Source organism: Oncorhynchus mykiss, chromosome 20 (assembly GCF_013265735.2).
Source record: "Oncorhynchus mykiss isolate Arlee chromosome 20, USDA_OmykA_1.1, whole genome shotgun sequence".
NCBI classification, from domain to species: Eukaryota; Metazoa; Chordata; class Actinopteri; order Salmoniformes; family Salmonidae; genus Oncorhynchus; species Oncorhynchus mykiss.
Genome location: NC_048584.1, coordinates 12,976,873 through 12,988,508, shown reverse-complemented (window position 1 = coordinate 12,988,508; position 11,636 = coordinate 12,976,873). Strand labels below are relative to the sequence as shown.

Here is an 11,636-nt window from a genome sequence, read left to right as displayed (position 1 = left end):
AAGGAGAAATGCTCACTAACAGGGATGTAAACAAATTTGTGCCCAAAATTTGAGAGAAACACGATCATTGTGCATATGGAACATTTCTAGGATCTTTTATTTCAGCTCATGAAACATGGGATCAACACTTTACATGTTGCATTTATATTTTTCTTCAGTATAAGTACCTTACTGTGATTGTTTTAAATTAAAATGTTCAGAAAGAAAAACAAATATCTTCTTAGTTAGCAACGGGCAATTTCACTACAAGAATTTCGCAAGGACTGTCTGAGTATGGTGTGAGTGAGGAGGGGAAAACTGAAAACTAGCTGTTTTTGGCAGAGAGGTTTGGAGCTCTCTTTCATATTGGTCAATTAATTAATTTACCACCTGCTGATGTAAGCCCCATCCCTGAAATTTCACTAAAAGGACATTATCATCATTTGCACTGGGCCTTTAAGAGGAGGGGTCTTCATTGCCATCGTCAAGCATGAGTAGCTAGCTACCTACTCAACCATTAAGTGAGATCCATTCACTATATAAAAAAGGAGCGATTGTGCAGGATGGGTTATGTGCAGTGCACCTATTCACGACAATGGACAATGTTTTACTGCGCCAGAGTAAGAAAATAACTGAGGTTCTTACAACTGGCCCACGTCCTGTTTTAGTAGTTAATAGTAGTTAATAGGTAGTTATTAAGGTGCGTGAGTACGGAAATCCGCAAGTTGGGTCTCCAAAACGAAGTTGAATGCATAATGAATAAAGGGAGCACTGAACGCTAAGTGTGGAAGACGCTAAAGATTTGATATGCGCAGAAAAGAGGAGAAATTAGTCAATGGAGAAATCTGACAACGAAACCGCAGGTGCTGAAACGGACAGCTCCAAGCACAGCGTCCGTGCTCTCACCGGGTGCGTCTTGTTCATGCTGATCGTCTCCACGCTTTTTGGGAATACGCTTGTGTGCGCCGCTGTGATCAAATTTCGACACCTTAGATCTAAAGTGACTAACTTTTTTGTAATCTCCTTGGCGGTGTCGGATCTATTCGTGGCCATTCTTGTGATGCCGTGGAAGGCTATGTCTGACGTGGCCGGCTACTGGATCTTCGGCAGCTTCTGTGATACCTGGATAGCTTTTGACATCATGTGCTCCACCGCGTCTATTCTCAATCTTTGCATAATAAGTATGGACCGATACTGGGCAATTTCGAGCCCTTTTCGATATGAACGTAAAATGACTCAAAGGTTTGCTTTCGTTATGATCGGAGTGGCATGGACCCTCTCCATTCTTATCTCCTTCATTCCCGTCCAGCTCAATTGGCACAAGTCAGAGGAGGAAATGGAAAGAGTGGACGAGACTAATCAAATCAACCAAATAGAGGACTGCAACGCAAGCTTGAATAGCACGTATGCCATATCTTCCTCATTGATCAGTTTTTACATTCCCGTCGTTATTATGGTTGGCACTTACACCCGGATCTACCGGATTGCGCAAACCCAGATCCGGAGAATATCATCCTTGGAGACTGCCGTGGAACACGCACAGAACAATCAGCAAGCAGCCGAGAAAACAAATTCATTAAAAACAACCTTTAAAAAAGAAACGAAAGTTTTGAAGACACTCTCTATCATTATGGGAGTGTTTGTATTTTGCTGGCTGCCTTTTTTCGTGGTCAACTGCATAGTACCTTTTTGTGACATTAACAATCTTGGTGATCGCCTGTGCGTAAGTAACACCACGTTTAACATGTTTGTGTGGTTTGGATGGGCAAACTCTTCGTTAAACCCAGTCATATACGCTTTTAATGCTGATTTCAGAAAAGCATTCTCCACCATTCTGGGCTGCAAAAGATACTGTTCCAGTTCTGTAGAAGCTGTCCATTTAAGTAACGAGTTGATGTCTTACCGCCACGACACTACGTTCCAGAACGCAACTATCAATGCCTCTGCGCATTGTGCGCAACGCCTGCCCATGGTCTCACACGGGGAAGATTTGGACCTACCATTTGACAAAGTCTCCGTTGTCTCTAATACCTCACGTAACCAAAGAAACATTATCCTGCCTGCAATACTGCAGCTTGAATGTGAAGCAGAAATATCATTAGATATGATGCCTTTCCCCTCAACTGGACCCAGTGAGTGTTATGTGATTCCAGGTCAAGTTGAGGATCTGTGAAACAAGTCTACATTTTGCTCACTTTGTGTCTTTTTTATGTTTGATCTACAAAAGGGCAGTTATTATCCCTATATTCTGATTTGCCGATGGTTTTATAGTGTGCAATATTCGGGCATATCAGTGTACATAAAAGCATTGGTACAAACCCCAAGTAATTGAGTTGAAGATAATAAAATAAAAAGATTACACTGACCAATAAATGTCTCTTTCTTAATTGTAATTTTTACAACTCATAAGGAAATGTAATTATGCTAATATAATACATTGTGTACTTTAATACCATTCCACTCAAAATAAATAAAAGATGCATCATGTGTGGGCGAGTAAGTCTTTGATATGGTAAGATGCAGGAAACAAGTAGTATAATTACAGATAATTGGCTGTTTAATTGCAGTGGCAATTATGTGGTAGTTATCTTGTGAATGTAGCAGCAGGTTTAACTATGAAAGCATACCCACTCCAGGAGAGGTAGAGAGTGAAGAGTACATGTTTGCAAAACATATAAGTGATATATAAAAGCAAACATACATTGGAGCCAAGGTAGACATTTATGGGCCAGTTTCCCGGACAACAGAGATTGTTTTATAGTCCAAGGCTAGGCTTAATCTGTGTCTGGGGGAGGACAATTTGGCCTGTACTCACAACCATCTCAGAGTAGGAAAATTGGACTAGAATCACTTCTGCCTTGTAAATCATAATGAATTAGAGGGGGTGGGATGTAATCCTAGATAAACACTCCTTCTCTGAAACATTTTGTGAATAAGGGCCCTGGGGCTTCATTTATAACGATGGTGTACATTGACATGTACAAACTTGGCTCACGTCATACATGTATGTTTCCCTTTATAAATCAGACTTGGCGTAAAACGTGTGGAGGACCATCAATGTTTTCTTTTCCAGTGACATTTGACCATTTCTGAAACACAAAAATAATTGCATATTGTTGTGGACCTGAGAACAGATAGTTTGAATTCAATAATGTTTTGCATTTGCTTTCAGAAGAAAATAAAAACTACAGTAGGCCATTTTACACGCTTCAATGCAAAAAAAAATCAACTGTCTGTTGACCTTTTAAATAGTTACTGTATGCTATGAATCATGCTCACTGGATACATAGAGCACAAACTTGAAATAATACTGACCAAAAATGTAAACGCAACATGCAACATTTTTTTTTTTTTTACTGAGTTACAGTTCATAAAAGGAAATCAGTCAATTGAAATGAATTCATTAGGCCCTAATCTATGGATTTCACATGACTGGGAATACAGAAATGAATCTGTTGGTCACAGATACCTTAAACGAAAGGTAGGGACTTGGATCAGAAAACCAGTCAGTATCTGGTGTGACCACCATTTGCCTCATGCAGCTAGAGTTGATCAGACAGTTGATTGTAGCCTGTGGAATGTTGTCCCACTCTTTAATGGCTGTGCGAAGTGCATGGATATTGGCGGGAACTGAAACACATACATGTTGTCATACATGTCAATCCAGAGCATCCCAAACATGCCCAATGGGTGACATATCTGTTGAGTATGCAGGCCATGGAAGAACTGGGACATTTTCACCTTCCAGGAATTGTGTTCAGATTCTTGCGACATGGGGCTGTGTATTATCATGCTGAAATATGAGGTGATGGCAGCGGATGAATGGCATGGCAATGGGCCTCAGGATCTCGTCACAGTATCTGTGCATTCAAATAGCCATTGATACAATACAATTGTGTTTGTTGTTCATAGCTTATGCCTAACCATACCATAACCCCACCACCACCATGGGGTACTCTGTTCACAACGTCGACATTGGCAAACCGCTCGCCCACACAACGCCGTATACGTTGTCTGCCATCTGCCTGGTACAGTTGAAAGCGGGATTGATCTGTGAAGAGCACACTTCTCCAGTGTGCCAGTGGCCATCGAAGATGAGCATTTGCCTACTGAAGTCGGTTACGACGCAGAACTGCAGTCAGGTCAAGACCCTGGTGAGGACGACGAGCACGCAGATGAGCTTCCCTCATCTGAGATGGTTTCTGACAGTTTGTGCAGAAATTCTTCAGTTGTGCAAACCCACAGTTTCATCAGCTGTCCGGGTGGCTGGTCTCAGATAATCCCGCAGGTGAAGAAGCCGGATGTGTAGGTCCTGGGCTGGCATGGTTACACATGGTCTGCGGTCATGAGGAATGTTGAATGTACTGCCAAATTCTTTAAAATGACATTGGAGGAGGCTTATGGTAGAGAAATTAACATTTAATTTTCTGGCAACAGCTCTGGTGGACATTCCTGCAGTCAGCATGCCAATCGCAAGCTCCCTCAAATCTTGAGACATCTGTGGCATTGTGCTGTTGGACAAAACTGCACATTTTACAGTGGCCTTGTATCGCCGCCAGCGCAAGGTGCACCTGTGTAATGATCATGCTGTTTAATCAGCTTTTTGATATGCCACACCTGTCAGGTGGATGGATTATCTTGGCAAAGGAGAAATGCTCCATAACAGGGATGTAAACAAATTTGTGCACCAAATTTGTGAGAAATAAGCTTTTTGTTTGTATGGAACATTTCTGGGATCTTTTATTTAATCTCATGAAACATGGGACCAACACTTAACATGTTGCATTTAAATTTTTGTTCAGTGTAATTTGAGTGTCAAGTCCATTTATATGTGAAAAAGAGCACCACCGTGTGGTGGTCTCTGGTAGAGGTGCTGGTTTAGATTTGTATTTGTATTTATTAAGGATTGCCATTAGCTGCTGCCTCAGGCCTCTACTCTACTACCACATATCTACAGTACAAAATCGATGTGTGCATGTGTGTAGAGTGCGTGTGTAGCATGTTTATGCCTGTGTCTGTGCCTGTGTGTGTGTCTTCACATACCTCGCTGTTCCATAAGGTGTGTTTATCAGTTTTCTAATCTGATTCCACTGCTTGCATGAGTTACTTGATGTTGAATAAAGTTCCATGTAGTCATGGCTCTATGTAGCTAATGGGGATCCTTAATAAATACAAATAATGTGTTCTGGACTTGGTTATTGTGAAGAGACCTCTGGTGGCATGTCTTGTGGGGTATGCATGGGTGTCCGAGCTGTGTCCCCATCTACTGTTTTGACCATGACAGTTTACAATCCAGGGATACTCCAAGCAGTTTAGTCACCTCAACTTGATCAATTTCAATATTTAGTTGAGGTTTAGTGAGTGGTTTGTCCCAAATACAATGCTTTTAGTTTATGAAATATTTAGGACTAACTTATTTCTTACCACCCATTCTGAAACTGATTGCAGCACTTTGTTAAGTGTTGGAGTAATTTCACTCGCTGTAGTAGCTGACGTGTATAGTGTTGAGTCATCTGCATACATAGACACACTGGCTTTACTCAAAGCATGTCATTAGTAAAGATTGAGAAAAGTAAGGGGCCTAGACAGCTGCCCTGGGGAATTCCTTATTCTACCTGGATTATGTTGGAGAGGCTTCCATTAAAGAACACCCTGTGTGTTGAATGTCCTTCCCTATAAGTGTGCTGAAAGTCTTTAGTCAATTTTTCCAGCAGCAGACTATGATCAATAATGTCAAGAGCCACACTGAAGTCTAGCAAAACAGCTCTCACTATCTACTGTTTACAGTAAAATAGCATTGTATCTGGTCAAACACTATTTTTTCCAAAAGTTTACTAAGAGTTGGTAACAGGTTGATTGGTTGGCTATTTGAGACAGTAAAGCGGGCTTTACTATTCTTGGGTAGCGGAATGACTTTTGCTTCTATCCAGGCTTGAGATCACACACTTTCTTGTAGGCTTTGATTGAAGATATGGCAAATATGAGTGGCAATATCGTCCGCTATTATCCTCAGTAATTTTCCATCCTAGTTGTCGGACCCTGGTGGCTTGTCATTGTTGATAGACGGAACTCAATATTACAATGCTTGTCTTTCATAATTTGATCAGTGTAGTGTCAATGTTTGTTGCTGGCATGTCAAGCTTTCTAATCTTGCCAATGAAAAAAAGTATTATAGTATTTGGATATATCAGTGGCTTTTGTGATGAATGAGCCAACTGATTCAATGAATGATGGAGCTGAGTTTTCCTTTTTGGCCAACATTTCATTTAAGATGCTCCAAAGAGTTTTTACTATCATTTCATCTTTGTTTCATAGAATAGTTTCTTCTTCTTTTTATTCAGTTTAGTCAAGATTTCGAAATTTGCAGTACGTTTTCCAATCGGTTGTGCAAACAGACTTATTTTCTATTCCTTTGCCTCATCCCTCTCAACCATAAAATGTTCAATTCCTCATTAATCCATGGGGATTTAAGTTTTTACAGTAATTGTCACGCCCTGACCATAGAGAGCCTTTGGGGTTCTTTATGGTGCAATAGGTCAGAGCGTGACTAGGGGGTGTTCTAGTCTTGAATTTCTATGTTGGTGCGAGTATGATTTTGTTTATTCTTTTTTTTTTTTGAAGGTTCACTTTAATAAATACACTGCTCAAAAAAATAAAGGGAACACTAAAATAACACATCCTAGATCTGAATGAATGAAATATTCTTATTGAATACGTTTTTCTGTACATAGTTGAATGTGCTGACAACAAAATCACACAAAAATTATCAATGGAAATCAAATTTATCAACCCATGGAGGTCTGTATTTGGAGTGACACTCCAAATTAAAGTGGAAAACCACACTACAGGCTGATCCAACTTTGATGTAATGTCCTTAAAACAAGTCAAAATGAGGCTCAGTAGCGTGTGTGGCCTCCACATGCCAGTATGACCTCCCTACAACGCCTGGGCATGCTCCTGATGAGGTGGCGGATGGTCTCCTGAGGGATCTCCTCCCAGACCTGGACTAAAGCATCCGCCAACTCCTGGACAGTCTGTGGTGCAACGTGGCGTTGGTGGATGGAGCGAGACATGATGTCCCAGATGTGCTCAATTGGATTCAAGTCTGGGGAACGGGCGGGCCAGTCCATAGCATCAATGCCTTCCTCTTGCAGGAACTGCTGACACACTCCAGCCACATGAGGTCTAGCATTGTCTTGCATTAGGAGGAACCCAGGGCCAACCGCACCAGCATATGGTCTCACAAGGGGTCTGAGGATCTCATCTCGGTACCTAATGGCAGTCAGGCTACCTCTGGCGAGCACATGGAGGGCTGTGCGGCCCACCAAAGAAATGCCACCCCACACCATGACTGACCCACCGCCAAACCGGTCATGCTGGAGGATGTTGCAGGCAGCAGAACGTTATCCACGGCATCTCCAGACTCTGTCATGTCTGTCACGTGCTCAGTGTGAACCTGCTTTCATCTGTGAAGAGCACAGGGCGCCAGTGGCGAATTTGCCAATCTTGGTGTTCTCTGGCAAATGCCAAACGTTCTGCACGGTGTTGTAAGCACAACTCCCACCTGTGGACGTCGGGCCCTCATACCACCCTCATGGAGTCTGTTTCTGACCGTTTGAGCAGACACATGCACATTTGTGGCCTGCTGGAGGTCATTTTGTGGGGTTCTGGCAGTGCTCCTCCTGCTCCTCCTTGCACAAAGGCGGAGATAGCGGTCCTGCTGCTGGGTTGTTGCCCTCCTACGGCCTCCTCCACATCTCCTGATGTACTGGCCTGTCTCCTGGTAGCACCTCCATGCTCTGGACACTACGCTGACAGACACAGCAAACCTTCTTGCCACAGCTCGCATTGATGAGCCATCCTGGATGAGCTGCACTACATGAGCCACTTGTGTGGGTTGTAGACTCCGTCTCATGCTACCACTAGAGTGAAAGCACCGCCAGCATTCAAAAGTGACCAAAACATCAGCCAGGAAGCATAGGAACTGAGAAGTGGTCTGTGGTTACCACCTGCAGAACCACTCCTTTATTGGGGGTGTCTTGCTAATTGCCTATAATTTCCACCTGTTGTCTATTCCATTTGCACAACAGCATGTGAAATTTATTGTCAATCAGTGTTGCTTCCTAAGTGGACAGTTTGATTTCACAGAAGTGTGATTGACTTGGAGTTACATTGTGTTGTTTAAGTGTTCCCTTTATTTTTGTGAGCAGTGTATATGGAACTCTACTCACACTGCGCCTTGATCCGCTCATGTATATGACGAACGTGACAGAATATCCCACCACTACAGGACCAAGCAGCGTACCATGGAGGTAAAGGAGAGCTGGACATGGGAGGAAATAATGGGTGGATGCGAGACCTTTCCTTGGCGGGAGTCACCAAGGAGGACAGCGACGACGCCGGGGTCCACGGCCACAGAAACCCCAAGATCTTTTGGTGGGGGGGCACAAGTGGCTGTCAGTCGAGCCGGGGAGAGAGCCAGAGACCGTTGGGGAGTCGATGGAGCTGTTGTAGGAGGGAGATCGGAGAGAGATGTTGGTTAGGTGTATTCTGCACAGCATTCACCCTGAAGAGCGTGTAATCAGTCCGGTGCCACCTGTGCCGGCTCCACGCACCAGGCCTCCAGTGCACCTCCCCGGCCCGGTACGTCCTGTGCCGGCTCCCCTCACTTGCCCTGAGAGCATGTTATCAGTCCGGTGCCACCTGTGCCGGCTCCACGCACCAGGCCTTAAGCGCGCCTCCCCAGCCCGGTACATTCTGTGCCGGCTCCCCGCACTCGCCCTGAAGAGCGTGTCATCAGTCTGGTGCCACCTGTGCCGGCTCCATGCACCAGGCCTCCTGTGCGCCTCCCCAGCCCGGTACGTCCTGTGCCGGCTCCCCGCACTCGTCCACCAGTGGTGTGTACAGTCCGGAGTCTCCAGCGACGGTTCACAGTCCAGAGCTTCCAGTGACGGCTCAGTCCAAAGCCTCCAGCAACGGTCCACGGGCCGGAGTCTTCCTCTGCGCCGGTGTCCAGTCCGGGCACGGCGTCCAGTCCCAGTGGTCAGATCAGCGGTCTGAGCGGGGGCTATGTCCCACACCGGAGCCGCCACAACGCTAGTTGCCCACCCTAACCCTCCCCATCCAGGTTCAGGTTTTGCGGTCAGAATCCGCACCTTTGGGGGGGGGGGGGTTCTGTTACGCCCTGACCATAGAGAGCCCTTGGGTTCTCTATGGTGCAATAGATCTGAGCGTGACTAGGGGGTGTTCTAGTCTTGAATTTCTATGTTGGTGTGAGTATGGTTCCCAATTGGAGGCAGCTGATCGTTGCCTCTAATTGCGGATCATACTTAGTGTGGTCCTTTTCTCACCTGCGTTTGTGGGATATTGTTTTGTTCTGCACATTTGTTTATTCTTTGACTCTCCTCACGCTGCGCCTTGGTCCGCTCATTATGTACTGTATACGACGAACGTGACAGTAATTTTCTTAATGGGTACATGCTTATTGGAAACTGGAATAAACAATTTCATAAGTGTCAAGTGCAGCTTCTGGTTGCTCCTCATTACACACCACAGGCTAGCAAATATTCTTTACATCATCAACACAGGAATCACTACAAAACTTATTGTATGACCTCTTATACACCATATTATGCCCAGCCTTCCTACATATGGCTACTATATTGTGATCACTACATCCGATGGATTTACTAATGCATGTTGATGATTTCATTCCTGTTTGCTATTTGTAAATACCTTGGTAGGTTGATTGAACCAGGTTGAAGGCACTGGTTACAGTTTGAAGCTTTTTGCTGAATGGCCAGCTGGATGAAAGACAGTCAATATTTAGTTCACCCAGAAAATATAGCTCTCTGTTAATACCACATACATTGTCAAGCATTTCACACATATTATACAGATACTGACTGTTAGCACATGGTGGTCTATAGCAGCTTCCCACCAGAATGGGCTTTAGGTGAGGCAGATTAACCTGTATCCATATTACTTCAACAGTATTTAACATGAGATCCTCTCTAAGCTTTACATGAATGTGGCCCTGAATATACACCACAACATCACCCCCATTGGCATTTCTGTCTTTTCTGTAGATGTTATAACCATGTATTGCTACCACTGTGTCATCAAAGGTATTATCTAAGTGCGTTTCAGAGAATATGAATGCTATCTCTTACTAGCAAGTTATTGATTTAATGGACCTTGTTTCTTCGGCTACAAATGTTAATGTGGGCTATTTTTAGCCCTTTTCTGCGATGCTTGATTGTTTTTATTGCATTACTTGGAGGCTTATCAGAAGTAGACATGACATTGTTATTTATATATGTAAGCTGATGTGTGCAGGGTGCAGGGTGAGCTGAACACAGTGGACTTACTACTAGGTCACACTGCCTCAGTGCAATGATTACTGTATACAAGGCACATGATTACTGTACACAATAGCTGTAGGATCAACAGAGGCATTCAGCGGAGTTAGAGGGACATACATTAGGTTACTTACATTGTGACTGCCAACACCACTGTGATAATGTAAACTCAGCAAAAAATGAAATGTCCTCTCACTGTCAACTGCGTTAATTTTCAGCAAACATGAGTAAATATGTGTATGAACATAAGATTCAACAACTGAGACATAAACTGAACAAGTTCCACAGACATGTGGCAAACAGAAATGGAATAATGTGGTGGGGGTCAAAAAAAAAGTAACAGTCAGTATCTGGTGTGGCCACCAGCTGCATTAAGTGCTGCAGTGCATCTAGATGTTTTAAAAGCGTGCATCAGAGGCTTGTATGCAGCTTGTATGCATGGAGACCTGGAGATGCTAAACTCATTTCTGTTAATTAATGGTAAATTACCGTGATACCAGCAGTCTTTTGTATGACAATAACCAGCTGACAAAACCAGCTGACATGACCTCCACAGCCGTAGTGGGTGTATCAAACATAGAGGAGGAAAAGGGTGGAGCATCACCCTTGGCCAATAATTTGCCGGTGTTTTCAACCCTAGTAGTGTATCCACTGGGCTTGGAAACAACAACCTCTCCCTCATGTGAGCAAGACAAAGGAGCTGATCGTAGACTACAGGAAAAGGTGGGCCGAACAGGCCCCCATTAACCTCAAAGGGCTGTAGTGGAGAAGAGGCGACTCCGGGATGCTGGACTTCTAGGCAAAGTTCCTTTGTCCAGTGTCTGTGTTCTTTTGCCCATCTTAATCTTTTCTTTTTATTGGCCAATCTGAGACATGGCTTTTTCTTTGCAACTGTCTAGAAGGCCAGAGTCGCCTCTTCACTGTTGACGTCGAGACTGGTGTTTTGCGGGTACTATTTAATGAAGCTGCCAGTTGAGAACTTGTGAGGTGTCTGTTTCTCAAACTAGACACTCTACTGTACTTGTCCTCTTGCTCAGTTGTGGACCGGGGCCTCCCATTCCTCGTTCTATTCTGGTTAGAGCCAGTTTGCGCCATTCTGTGAAGAGAGTAGTACACAGTGTTGTATGAGATCTTCAGTTTCTTGGCAATTTCTCACATGGAATAGCCTTCATTTCTCAGAACAAGAATAGACTGACAAGTTCCAGAAGAAAGTTATTTGTTTCTGGCCATTTTGAGCCTGTAATCGAACCCACAAATGCTGATGCTCCAGATACTCAACTAGTCTAAAGAAGGACA

General features: G+C 43.9%; 1 protein-coding gene across 1 annotated transcript; it reads left to right on the top strand.

Annotated features, from left to right (window-relative positions):
* The first annotated feature begins 518 nt into the window (after positions 1-518).
* LOC110499003 (D(5)-like dopamine receptor) lies at positions 519-3,094 on the top strand. The gene has a single exon (XM_021575786.2). The coding sequence runs from the start codon at positions 815-817 to the stop codon at positions 2,150-2,152; it is 1,338 nt and encodes a 445-aa protein (XP_021431461.2). The 5' UTR covers positions 519-814; the 3' UTR covers positions 2,153-3,094.
* The last annotated feature ends 8,542 nt before the right edge of the window (positions 3,095-11,636 follow it).